General features: G+C 45.2%; 1 protein-coding gene across 2 annotated transcripts in view; it reads right to left on the bottom strand.

Annotated features, from left to right (window-relative positions):
- Positions 1-307: 307 nt before the first annotated feature.
- IL31RA (interleukin 31 receptor A) overlaps positions 308-14,204 on the bottom strand; it is a 69,739-nt gene continuing 55,842 nt past the window's right edge. For both annotated transcript variants that reach the window (XM_027520384.1, XM_027520385.1), the window contains exons 9-15: positions 12,806-12,988; positions 11,707-11,808; positions 10,735-10,881; positions 8,711-8,851; positions 6,001-6,094; positions 4,317-4,398; positions 308-2,999 (exon numbers count right to left, since the gene is read on the bottom strand). In XM_027520384.1, the coding sequence (XP_027376185.1) occupies positions 2,553-2,999; positions 4,317-4,398; positions 6,001-6,094; positions 8,711-8,851; positions 10,735-10,881; positions 11,707-11,808; positions 12,806-12,988 (1,196 nt within the window). In that variant the 3' untranslated portion in view covers positions 308-2,552. The remainder of the gene's footprint in view (positions 3,000-4,316; positions 4,399-6,000; positions 6,095-8,710; positions 8,852-10,734; positions 10,882-11,706; positions 11,809-12,805; positions 12,989-14,204) is intronic.

The raw sequence follows: 14,204 nt of genomic DNA on the forward strand, positions 1-14,204 counted from the left end.
AAAAAGAAAAGAAATAAGAAATGGGAGAGGGGAAAAAAGGAAGCATTTAAAAAGATGCAAAGCTGCTGGGAATGGTGGGGGAAAAAGGAGCAGAAGACAGGCGGCAAGAAGGAAAGTGAGAAAGGGAATGAAACAGAGGAAGGGCCAAGGGTGTGGTGCACGCGTGCTAAAGTCACTTCAGTCGTGCCCAGCTCTTTGCGACCCACTGCACTGAAGCCGGACAGGCTCTTCTGTCCATGGAATTTTCTAGGCAAGAATACTGGAGTGGATTGCTGTGCCCTCCTCCAGGGGATCTTCCTGACCCAGGGATTGAACCCGCATCTCTTATGTCTCCTGCATTGGCATGCAGGTTCTTTACCCGTATTGCCACCTGGGAAGCTCCAGGGCGTGGTATTTGCCAGCTATTCATCAGAAGCTTCAGGTGTTAACGAATGGTTAAGGGAGGGAGAGCAAGGGTAATGGCTTCATCCCTGAAACCCACTTCGATTTGTGACCTTTTCTCTCTCCTCACCATCAAACTCTTGGACTTTAGGTTCAAAAGGGTGTGAGAAAAAGACTAGAGGGACTCACTGGCACTCCCTGCCCCTCAGCTGGAGGCAGCAGAGGGTTTTTCAGAAGAGAGAGGAATGCGGGGTACCAGGCTAGGGCCTCCTGTGAGCCCAGAGATCAGAGGTGGGTGGAAAGGGCCAGTCTGGGGTTCTCGGAGACAGGGAGTTCACAGGAGTGCCCACATAACAACAGGGTTGGGGAGGGAGGCATCAGGGCAGAGAGTGCCCACCACAGCCGAGAATCCCTTTCATTTGGTCCCTTTCTGCTCCCGGACCATAGGCTCCCAGCGCCTGCCCCAGGCATCCTTTATTCCTAGATTTGTCAGTGGTCACCGTTCTCTGAACCAGGACTGAGGAATTTGGGGGTGCTGTAGACACGGGAGACTTAATGAGGAGGCAGCTTTGGGAAAGCATGCTTGTTTGTGCCCATGATAAGGACGCAGTGATTAGAGGAAAGTGGCAAGGGATAGGGAAGAGGGCACGTCCCTGCCTGGGGTCAGGCAGCAGACCTCACATTCCCCTGAATATCTGCTGGCACTCAGAGCCAGTCCCAGGATGGACGGGGCATTGAAATCCCAGGTGAGCCCGAGCTCCAAACCCGAGGCAACTCAAAATCTCTAACTTGGGGTGGTTCCTTCTAAACGTCAGGGGCTGGCACTGGAAATTAATCTTGGTTATAGGAAGGTAAAGCAATGTTTTTGCACACCTGAGTCAGTGGCTTGTGAAGTCTGTGACACTGCTTGTGGAGCACAAGCACAGACTTCTCACTCTTGGAGAAAATACCGTCAACCTTTCTATCTGGCAAATGCTGGGCTCACCAGGCCCCACTGCCCCCACCTCACCAGGCTCTCAGCAACCTCCCGCAATGGCCAGACGAGCCATCGCCAACACCAGCAAGCCACTGTGTGCAGGGTGTGAGCCCAGGGCCAGCCGCAAGTTCCCAGGGGTCTGCCATCAGCCCTTGGGCTAGAGGTTCCAGTCAAGGTTGTGGGCTCCCGGCTTTGCCGGGTGAAGGCAGAGGAGCCCGGTGTGGGAGCAGCATGGTTACTAAGCATTCCACGTGCCCAGGCCCTGCCTGGCTGCTTCTGGGGAGAGGCCTTTGCAGGATGTGTTCCATAAGCATTCCTGGGCTCCGGGCCAGCATGAGGGACCAGAGTCCCTGTCAAAAAGCCACTTCCTTCTACAGTGCCTTTCAACTCCCAGGCTTGGGTACAGACAGAGGGGCAGCAGGGGCCCCTGGAAACTGTTGGCGGGCTGGGCTATGACCTGGACAGCGGGGCGGACCTGCTGGCCCAGGCGAGCGTCCCTTCCCCAGCGCCCTGCTGAGGCCCTCCCTTGTTCCTCCATCCCCCACTGCAGGCGTGGAGTGGACCAAGGGCAAGAGTCCTGGGTTGGTTGGTGCTGCAGACACTTAAGATTTAATGAGGGTAATGAGGCGTTTCAGGCACTTCATCTGGAAGGCCACCCCACTTGCTGCCTCTGTGTTGAGAGATTTAAAGCGACCTAAAGCGACGCCATGGCTGCCTCAGAGTGGAACCTAGAGCCAGGGAAGTCAAGGTGATGGGAGAGCCCCTCGCCTCCCAGCAGGTCACCCAAGTGCCAACTAAACAACAGTCTTCTGGCAACGGGGAAAGTCTCTCCTGGAGCTGTGAGGAGCAGCCCCAGCACAGGCCGTGCCCAAGGTCCAATTCCTCGGGAAGGCCACATATGTCTGCCTCCAGTGTTTACTGTCCCTCTAAGTCCATCTGCCAGGGGCCTCAGTGACAGCTTGTTAGCTGAACAACAACAACAACAAAATTGTTCTTCGTCTGCAGCGCTCAGGCTGATCAGCATCCTTTCTTCTCAAGCAAATTCCACATCTGTACCAACCAAGTTTGGGGGTGTGCAAGGCTTTCTCTAACACAAGCAGGATGGGACGATGCCAAGAAAGCTCTTGTAGCCATACCTTCCCCCTCTGTGTGTCACCCACACTGAGACACAGCGGGATTCAAGCCACGGCAGCTCTCAGACTTCTCTGTGGATTTGCTCTGGAAGTTTTTCAGACACGAGAAATTCTCTGGTTGTCACTGAATTTTTCAAGTATGGGTTTGGTGCTCCTTCCTCACAGAGATGGTCTGGCCCACAGCCCTGGGTGGGAGGGAGAAGCCGCTCTCTGGTTTCTGGGCAGATCCCCTCTAGCATCCCAGAGCCCAGGCACTGGGGCCCTCTGGGTGGAATCTCGGTTGAAACAGTGGGACAGTAAGGCCTGTTTGGGGAGGCCACGTACTCATTCTTTTCTCCTCCCAAGATATTTTCGCAACCCTTTCCAGGATTCTCAGCGGAAACCACTTCCAGAAAATTCTCAAAGTTCACCACCAGCTTGTCAATAAAGTCATTGGGTGAATAACATGGTTTTAGAATCCCGTCTTCTCTGTTCACAGAGTCGTCAAACTCCTTCAGATTTAGCTTACCCTGGGAAAATGAGAGAGACACGCCCCCAGTATTCATTTGGGGGCCACACATGATGTAGACAAAAGCTACTGGGCTTGGGACACCCAAAGCCCACCTCTGCACTGCTGCTGCTAAGTGGTCCCCTCCACGGGAGCTTGGCAAGAGTGGCCCGTTTCCTGAGAAGAACACACTATATTCAAATAATTTCTTCTTCTAGGGAGCCCAAAGCTATTTTTCATATAATCATGGGTTCACAAAATCCCAGTGGAGATGGAGGCATCAAAATTAAAACTCTTACAGATGGAAAAACCACAGTCATAAAGACAAATGACTTCCCCAATGTCACCAGAAAAATCAAAGATGGCTTCCTGGCAGGGGCAGGGTCGGACCTCTTTGCATTCCCAGAGCCTAGTTCAATGCCTGGCATATATTGAGTGATTAAGTGGGTGCTCAGATAATTCAAAAAACATTTTAGACATCAGACAATACTTCCTATGAATTAATTTACTCTCTTAATAACTTTTGATCAGTGGAAAATGAAATAGGACAATATATGAATGATGAGAGAAGAAAATAGAAATAACAAAAATTTAATTAAATAATAATATAATTTTAATGTCCATGTTAAGAAAAAAAGTCTTCTGAGTGGAAATAAGGGCTAATACTAAAAATTCCTGCATCAAGGGATACTGAAAATAGTCCTTCAATAATAAGGATTTAAAGGTTATGCTTGATTGGGCTTATTTCTACTTAACCAAGAAATTAAACCTTAAAAATTTCAGAACAGTTTTCACTTTCAAAATGTATGTGAAAGGAAACTTTCTATTATGAATAACTCACGAGAATACCCATTGCCAACTTCTCCAATCTGAGAAGAACAATTTGACGCACCCTGCCCCAGCCTTTGGATGGAAACTCACATAAGCAGTCCCCAGGTGGTTTCTGGATTAATTTGCTCTTGGCTGCTTTTTCAACAGCCTCCAACCTTATAGCTCAGCTCTCCTGCTTTCTAACTGGACAGTCAGGTCCTTAAAGGCAAGGCCAGTGTCTTTCTTCTATGGCATCCTTTATAGGACCAGTTCTATGCCCAACAAACACCAGGTTCTATGAGCCTGGTGAAGCCCTTTCCTCTTGTCCAAAGATTGAGGTCAAAGTTGTTCCAGGAAGGCTGATTCCACTTGTCCTGCCAGCCATTCCCTGGGATGTTTAAACCTCGAGTTCCCCTTGTGTGAACCCTGTGCAAATCTCAGCCCAGGACTGCTCCCCACCCGCATCATCCTGTCCACCTCCCATAACCAGCCTGCTCACAATCTCCTTAATAGAAACAGGAGCATTTACCTTGAAATCATCTCCACACCACGTGGCTATACTGCTTTCAGCAGGGTTGGGAACATCAGGCCAACATAGGTGCTTCAGTTTGCTAATAAGAGAGAAGATTTTAAAACAGGAAGTGAGTCCAAGAAGCATTTTACTTGTACTGCATGGCCAAGCCAAAAGAGTGTTAACCCGCCTTCCAGTGGAGGAGACGCAAGACCCAGGTTCAAGTTGGGAAGATCCCCTGGAGAAGGAAATGGCATCCCACATCAATATTCTTGCCTGGAAAATTCCATGGACAAAGCAGCCTAGTGGGCTACAGTCCATGGGGGTCACAAAGAATCAGACACGACTGAGCCCGCATACACACGTGGGGAACTGTGCGGCTCCCTGTTGAATAATGGCAAGCTCACAGCCTCCTGAGGGAAACTGAGAAAACAAAATACTTTGTTGGGGGAGGGGGGTGAAACTGCAAGTCATTTGTGGGACGTGATGGAGGGAGACCTTTCCCCAGACTATTCCCCAAAGCTATTCTTTCCCACTCTCCTGCCACTGTGTCTCCACACCCTGGTCCTGGTGCAGGGAATCACACTATCACAGAGCCATTTGTTTGAGATTTATTCCCCAAGAAAGGTAACACTCTAAGTCTTATAAAAGATACCCATATTTTAGAGCAGTGATTCTCAAAGTGTGGTTCCCAACCAGCAGCATCGTCACCACCTGGGAGCTTTTAGGTATGCAAAATGTCCAAGAATTTGTGCTGAAGATTCAGTTACAATCCACAGGAACTGAGGTTGACTTAGTTTGACCATATCTAAGCACAGCTTGGGCTTCCCAGGTGAGGTCAGTGGTAAAGAACCCACCTGCCAATGCAGGAGTCATTAGAGATGTGGGTTCAATCCCTGGGCTGGGAAGATCCCCTGGAGGTGGGCATGGCAACCCACTCCAGTATTCTTACCTGGAGAATCCCATAGACAGTGGAGTCTGGCAGGCTATGGTCCCTAGTTAGGTCTCTAGGGTCACAAAGAGTCAGACACAACGGAAGTGACTTAGCACACATGCACACGTGAGCGCAGCTTGGCAGAGAAGGCTCACAATTGTGCAGTTCTGGAGAGAGAGGTCTACCAGACAGGGAGCCCGTGACCCTCAGGGCAGAATGAGACCCCCCGGCAGAGAAAGCACAAGACCCTGAAGACAGGCTTCCTTCCCTACAGTGGCCAGAGCAGGCAGGACAAAGGGCCTTCAGCCAGCCCTCCAACACTGTGTAACTAGCAAGGACCAGTCTATGCTGGCCATGTGCTAGCCAGTGCCCCAACTCCCCACTCTACCTAGAAGAGAAGCTGGCCACCTGGAGACCCTTTGCTGCTGCCAGTGGTCCCCACTAGACACTGAGAGAGAGGATCTTCTCCCCAGCTCTAGTCTTAATTGCAGAACATAGCAGATAAAGCCTGTGAGGCAGCTGGCACTTCCCTGGCTTCAAAAAGTCCTAGGCCTGGTGCATGGGACTGTGGGGGGTGGAGGTCCTCTGCTCCAGTTAGAATTCCAATGTGCCACAGTGTAAGGCACAGGATAAATTCAGTAGCTATGTGAAAAACCAAAAAATGAATGAACATGCCTAAATGGCAGAGTGCCCTCTTCCACCCATTGTGCCTTCTACCCCATTTCCATCCCTGATTTTGAGGGCCCACATTCTTGTCTCCAAACTCACTTGGGTTTTTTGATGCCATATACCACCGTCAGGATGATGAGAATAAGAAGGCCGCCTCCAACCAGAGAAGTTACAAGAAAAATCTCAAAGACACCTTTGGGAAAAGGAAAACAAGTCAATAGTAGGCTGAGCTCCTTACTTTCTTGACAAAAATCAAAGATTAATATTTCCTTCTAGTAGTTTTATGCAGAGTACATCATGAGAAATGCTGGGCTGGAGGAAGCACAAGCTGGAATCAAGATTGCTGGGAGAAATATCAATAACCTCAGATATACAGATGACACCACCCTTATGGCAGAAAGTGAAGAAGAACTAAAGAGCCTCTTGATGAATGTGAAAGAGAAGAGTGAAAAAGTTGGCTTAAAGCTCAACATTCAGAAAACTAAGATCATGGCATCCAGTCCCATTACTTCATGACAAATAGATGGGGGAACAGGGGAAACAGTGGCTGACTTTATTTTTCTGGGCTTCAAAATCACTGCAGATAGTGATTGCAGCCATGAAATTAAAAGATGCTTACTCCTTGGAAGGAAAGTTATGACTAGACAGAATATTAAAAAGCAGAGACATTACTTTGCCAACAAAGGTTCGTCTAGTCAAGGCTATGGCTTTTCCAGTGGTCATGTATGGATGTGAGAGTTGGACTATAAAGAAAGCTGAGCACCAAAGAATTAATGCTTTTGAACTGTGGTGTTGGAGAAAACTCTTGAGAGTCCCTTGGACTGCAAGGAGATCCAACCAGTCCATCCTAAAGGAGATCAGTCCTGAGTGTTCATTGGTAGGACTGATTTTGAAGCTGAAACTCCAATACTTTGGCCTCCTGATGCGAAGAGCTGACTCATTGGAAAGACCCTGCTGCTGGGAAAGATTGAGGGCGGGAGGAGAAGGGGACGACAGAGGATGAGATGGTTGGATGGCATCACCAACTCAATGGACACGGGTTTGGGTTGACTCCGGGAGTTGGTGATGGACAGGGAGGCCTGGCGTGCTGTGATTCATGGGGTCGCAAAGAGTCAGACACGACTGAGCGACTGAATGGAACTGAAATGAACCAATAGTTTTAGCAACATATTCCTTGTCAATTTTCTTTCAATTTAATTCAAATTCATTTCATTTCTCCTCTCCATGAATAATACTGACAAATTATGTTCCCCAGGTTCATCCTCCAATTTCATTCATTTAATAAACATTTTATGAGCACTTATAATTTAGCAAACACTATTCTGAGTAATAAAATAAACAGTAAGAAACACAGGAATCCCTACTCTCATGGAGTTTACATTCTGGTACAAGAATTCAGACAATAAATAATGTAAGATTATTTCAGATAAAATGGGTGTTTTTAAAATTATTTTTGTTATTAGAGAAAAACTAGGGTAAAGTAGGATAGGAGTTAGCACCTTTAGATAGGGTAGCAAAAGAAGGCTTTTGGGAGAAGTGAAATTTGAGGTAATGTGAATAATGAGAAGGAATGAGCCATGTTCATTTTGGGGAAAGCATTCCAGGCAGAAAAAAGAGCAGATTCAGAAGCATAAATGGGAACATAAATGGTAAGTGGTGGGAGGTGAGATCAGGAAGGGACAGATTAGGAAGGGTCCTAAAAGCTATAGGAAGGAGTTTGGATTAAGCAGGGCGTCTAGGATTTTAAACTCTGGCTGCTGTGTGGAAAACAGATGGTAGAGGATCAAAGATAGAAGCAGGGAGATCTATAAGAACCAAAGGTAAGAAACTTCTAGGCTCCAAGGTAGACTTTTGCCTTCAAGTTGACCCCTAGAGAAATTCCACCAGATAATGCAATTTGTGCCTAGTGTTGTAAAAATATAACATGATTTTTTAAAATTTTAAAGAGCAATATCAAAAAAGAAGTCCCTAAAGACAATGTTTCAGTCAATAAAAAACGAACGTGTTTTCTGTGTAGAAACACATACTGTACCCACATTTTCTAGAACCATAAACTGCTTTTCTTCTCTTGGAAACATGATAAATAAGGGACTTCCAAGAATACTTAGACTATTTCTAGCTTTTATTGAAATTTTGCAATATTCCTTCACTTTTAAGTTTCATTTGTAAGAACAGTGTTAGTATATCCTTACAATCAAACCTGTCATTCAAAGACTTGGAAAAATTAACCTGTTTCTCTCATCTTCCTTCCTTCTTTCTCCTTCATCTCCCTTCTCAGCCCATCTTCTTTCCCTCTTGAATAGCCCCACAAGCATCATATGAATCATATTATATTTTACATTATTGTTGTATTTATTACAATTTTCTTGCTCCCATTTTTAATATAAAATCTGATTACTAGAACATATTATGCACTTTCTTACTCAAAAGACTCCACAAATGTGACATTAAGTGGGTCAATAGTGCAAGGTTTTTCCTTGTTTGACACACAGGGATTGACTGTGAACTGGGGACAGTCTTCAGGTGGGGCTGGTTTGAAGTGTCAGTAAAGTTGGCATTAACTTGATCCCTCCTCTCTATGAAGATCTGGGGCACCCCTGAGGAAGAAGCAAAACGAACCATCTTTCCAAATTCAGCTCTCCCTCCCATCACTCATATGCTTTCCTGGAAGGCCAGTGAGTCAGAGAACAAATGGTTCTTCTTACATCGCCCTTTCACTTGGCTTCCTCCTGCCCCTGGCAAACACCATCTGTGACTGGCCTAAAGGAAATACCAAGGAGATATTCCCAGGGACTAAAGGAGTACTCACTAATTGACAATGTCTTGAAGTTTATCCCGGTGCCATTAATTCCCCCAGCACTGGTGCTGGCCATGACCTGAACAGTGTAAGAGGTCTTTCGTGTCAGGGACTCCAGGTCATACTGCAGGATGCTGGAGTTGACTGTCTTGGCTAAAGGAAAAATACAGAAGTCAAACACCACAGCCAAACCCAAGTGAAAACTGTGCTTTATTGGAGCTCAAATAAGAGCACTGGAACCTGTGCTTCCAAGCTTGGCGATCTCACACTCCTATCTCTCTATCCATTAAAATTAGCTTATTAAGATGGATCAAAGACCTAAATATAAGAGTTAAAACCATAAAATGCTTAGAAAACCACATAGGGTAGATCTATATGGACTTGAATATGACAAAGACTTCTTAAATATGATACCAGCACAGAAGCAGCAGAAAGATTAAACTGGACTTCATCAAAATTAAAAGTTTTTTAAAAGACACTATCAAGAGAGTGAAAAACTCACAGAATGGGAAAAAATATTTGCAAATCATACATTTGATAAGGAATTTGTATCCAGAATGTTTAAAAAAAAAAAAAAACCGCTAACAACTCAACAACTGAAAGACAAACAGCCCAATTTAAAAATGAGCAAAGAGATTCAAAGACTTTTTCTAAAGAAGATATACAAATGGCCAAAAACACATATCAAAGATGCTCCACATCGTTAGTTATTACGGAAGTGCAAATCAAAGCCACAGTGATATGGCTGGTTCATGTTGACATTTGACAGAAACCAACACAATGTTGTAAAGCGATTATCCTTCAGTTAAACATAAATACATTTTTTAAAAACCACATTGAGATAGCATTTCATACCCACTAGGACAGCGACACTTTTTAAAAATGGAAAATAACAAGTGTTGATAAGGATGTAGAGAAATTAGAACTCTAATTTATTGATGGTGGAAATGTAAATTGGTGTAGCTGCTATGGAAAACAGTTTGATGGCTCCTTGGTAAGTTAACTTAGAATTCCCAAATGACCCAGCAATTCTAATCCTAGTATATACCCCCAAAGAACTAAAAGCAGAGATTCAAACAGATATTTATACACCAATGTTCACAGCAGCATTAATCACAGTGGCTAAAATGTTTTATCAACTGATGAATGGATTTAAAAAAAAATGTTTCTTGATATAATAAAATATTATTCAGCCATAAAAAGGAATGAGGTGCTAATACATGCTACAACATTGATGAACTTTAAACACATTATGCCAAGTGAGAGAAGCCAGGCCAAAAAAAAAAAAAAAAAAGTCACATATTGTATGATTCTGTTTATATGAAGTATCCAGAATAGGTAAACCCATAGAAACAGAAAGGAGTTTTCTGGTTGCCACGGACTGTGGGAAAAGGGTAAGGAAGTGACTAATTGATGGGTACGCGGTTTCTGTTTGGAGTGGAAATAAGTAGTGTTATGGTTACAACATTATGGATGCTTAATATTTAGTGCCACTAAATTGTATACTTTCACATGTTTGAAGTGGTAGAATTTACATTATATGTATTTTACCATAACAGCAAAAAAAATTAGCCGAAACAAAAACCCAGGCCTAGCCCACAATTGAGGACGTCAGGCAATATTGTAGATGCAAGAAAAGGCAGTGGACGGTAGGAGCCATTGTAAAGGGTCCTTCACTGAAGCAAATGCCACCAAACAGGGTCTGTCCCCTCTAGCTTTTATCTAGGCATGTCCCATTCTGGAGGAAAGGTCAAGAAGCTCCCTGGAGGCCCACTGTTCACAGCCTGATGGGCACAAAAGGTATCAATTTCTCTGGTGCCTACAGGACTCTCAGGTACAGTCATTTCAATCTCATTTGACTCTTAAAAACTCAAGAGATGGACACCCTTGACTCTGTTTTCAGAGAATCTCAAGGAAGTTACGTGATTCCTGCAAAATGGAAGGGCACCCACCACAGGATCTACCCCGAGAGCAGGTCTACCGCAGCATCCATCTGGGGCTCAGGGTTCTTTCAGCTTGACTATAAGCTCACTTACAGAATTCCTTTCCATCTTCAGCTTGGTAAAATATGGTGTAATTGTTGATGAAACCATTTCTGTGACGCTTGGGAATCTCCTTCCATGTAATTGTGACTGTCCTCACACCAATGTTCTCCACCTTCGTCTCGGGACCTTCTGATGGAACTTTATAGGACGGGGAGACAAATGAATACCGAATCACACCCCAGCAGGTCCTTCCCCTACGAAGTCTCTGCCCAGTCCTCAAACTGTAATCAGTGCTGGGGGTGGGAGGCGGGGCAGAGTAGGGAAATGATGAATCAACTTGTCTTGAGAAAACTGTTGTCTGGAATCATACCTCTCAAACAGGAAGAGAAGCAGAGTCAAAGACCAGAGAAAGAGTACTTGCTCATAGACCTCTCACTATTTGGCACCCAGCTCTCTCATCCATACGTGTAATAGCTATTATCAAACAGTTGAAGATTATGCCTCCGTGAGCTATCTTTGAGTGACAGGATATATTTCCTAAGGTTGAATCTGGAAGATGTTAACTTCCAAAAAGGTAGAAGTAAAGTCTGAGTGGTTCACCAATAAAACCTTTGCTTATTGCTATACAATCAACTATAATTTTTTAGCGTCTCCAAGTTACAGTTAACTCTTAGGGTCCCTAGCTTGGTCTTTTCTGGTTATAGAGCTGTTAGTGCTGTTTCTTTGTGACTTTGGGCAAGTTGGTTCACCTCTCTGAACCTTGCTTTTGTGAGATGAGGGACTTGGACTTGATGATCTCTAATGTCCACCACAGCTTCAAAATTCAGTGACTCCATACTTTGACCACAACTGTGTCAACTCCTACAAACGGTAATAAGTATACATAGCTTACTACAAGCTAAATGTGCAGCACGGATGAGCACGAAAGCAACTGTGAACAAGCTGCAGGCCTTCGCAGCCTTGGGTAAAGGATGGACAGGCCCCAGAGTTGCCTTTGCCCAGTGGAACCCTGTCCATACATACCACCTTCTTTGACATAAGCCTGGATGGAATATGGCTCGCCCACTCGGTTTTGCAACATTGGATACACAGAGATATTATAGCACCAGAAAGGTTCCAGTTCATCTGTAGAAAAAGGGGAGGTAGACAGGGAGTGGGGCAGCGGGAGAGAAAGAGAGAGAAGGAGGGAGGGAGAAAGAAGCGTTAGGTGCAGAGCACGGCATAGAAGAAGGAATGCTAGACTGACTTATGACCTATGACTTATGGAAGATCTTTTATTTCCCTATCATCTCCACATCTGGAAAATAAGGGACTTAGGTTGGATGGTCTCTAATATCTATGTTGGTTCTAACATTTTGAAACCAATTCTTAGAACCAAACCTGCACCACTCTGACAAAATGGTTGAGCCACCCAGGAAAGGAGAAGTAAGAGATCCAGGCTCTCCTTCATCACTGATTTTGTTACATCATTTGGGGTGCACCACAGAATAAACTTAATTCTTCTTTCAATAGCATATCACCCTAGAGAACTCAGCTACCATAAATTCTAGCTCTTCTGTCTGTCTGCCTCCCTACATAAGTATAATTCTTCATATAGATGCTTCTAAGTATTAAAAAATGGTCAGAGTGATAGGACTGGGAGAGTGAAGCCTCACTTATGTGTCTTATATGGAGCAGGGACTTTCTTGAAAAGAAGGCTATTCTCTGTATCAGTCACTTGTGGAAGGGCCCTAGAACCTAAACATATAGCCAGAACGGAAGGAGGCACCCTGAGTAGGACAGATGGGATACAAAGTCTGGTGTTTCCACGCAATCACATGATTTCCACATTGCATCCACATGATCATGGTATCTGGGAAGAGCTCTCTGATGGTGGGTGTCCACCACCAAAGATGGTGCTTTCCGCCTGGAAACACGTCAGCTGCCTAGTCTGATGCTCACGGCTTCTTATTTCAGCACTGCTGGGAAATGCCAAGAAGCACACGTCACTAAGCTTGCCCTAGCCTGTCAAATTCTATTACTCACAATTTACAGGTATGAAGCCAAAATTAAGGATTTTAAAACTGGTGAAAACAAAAGTGAATCCTACACAGCAAGAACCTGTGGGGTCCGCACTGGCTACCTTGCTGGATTGTCCAGTTCCTGGCGTGAGACACAGACTCCCAGGAAATGGCCAAGGGCTTTGAGTCCAAGTCTGGGACCCACTCCACCATCCATGTATCGACCTCCAGAGCAGAGCTTTGCCACTCCACCACCAGCTGGTCCTGAGTGAGGCAGGTGCGCATGGCCTCGATGCAGTGGAACACTGAAAGGAGAGGAAAGACTGCTTCACAACACCGAACTCATCCTCCAGATGCACCAACCACATTTACATCTGTTCACTGCCCAAAGTGTAAAGAAGGTCAAAGTTCAGGATCTCCACTGCCACCTTCCACTAGGATGCTGTTTTTAATGTTTTTATTGTATCCCTTTTCCTTACTCTTAATATTTGATGAAGTGCCTTTTGTTATCTTCCCCATATTTGCCTGTTGCCAGCAGAGAATCTTACTAGACAGTTGATGACTAAGAATTACTGGGCAGCTCTGGGGTCTGTGCAAGTCAAAAGGAAAGTAAGCCTGAGACAAAGAATGATCTCTAAAGGTAGAATTTCAGGCATCTATAATTTTGTGACTGGGAAGCTGGAAGCTGGTGACCCTGAAATCATACCAGGGTGATGGCTTCAAATTTTGACCATCTAAACTGGTGCTATATATGACCTGTCTATGCAGTCCCATCTTCAGGTAGGAAGAATTGTATCTGCTGCAGAAGGAGATAGACACGCTCAGCTGAAGCACCTAGATGTGGGCCAATAGGTAAATGACTCTATTCCCCGCAGACCTAGCAAAAGGACAGGTGAGGAAACAGCCTACAGTGTTCTTTAGTAGAAAAGCTGAACATGTGGCTTCAAACCTAGTACCTGGGATCTAATCAGAATCAGAGAGTTCCCTTATTGAAAGTGTTCTGGACATGCAGAAGAGAGGACTACTGGAGATGTGGGAAGGGAAGGAGGAGAAGGAGGGCATGAAGGAGTGGGGCTCAGAAGACCACAGCATGTGGCTTTCCCCTCCTCTACTCCTCACCACCTGCAACAACCCTGAGCCTCTAGAATTGGAATCCACAGGAAGCATGTTTAAATAAACATCAAAGATGGTCCTGGATGAGGGCAGAAGGGGAGATGGAGTCCCTCAAAAAAGCCAAAATGCCTCTTGAAGTTGGAAACTTAGGCAAGTATAGAGATTTGGCATAAGAGTCCAGTGGGTACTAAATTCTGCTATGCCTATGCAACAAATACATTACTATGAAATAAAATAGATAACTAATGAGAACCTACTCTATGGCAAAAGGAACTTTATTCAGTGCTCTGTGGTGACCTAAATGGGAACTCTTTGGGACCCAATGGACTGTAGCCATGGAATTCTCCAGACCAGAATACTGGAGTGGGTTGCCGCTCCCTTCTCCAGGGGATCTTCCCAACCCAGGGA

This window comes from Bos indicus x Bos taurus, chromosome 20 (genome assembly GCF_003369695.1).
Source record: "Bos indicus x Bos taurus breed Angus x Brahman F1 hybrid chromosome 20, Bos_hybrid_MaternalHap_v2.0, whole genome shotgun sequence".
NCBI lineage: Eukaryota > Metazoa > Chordata > Mammalia > Artiodactyla > Bovidae > Bos > Bos indicus x Bos taurus.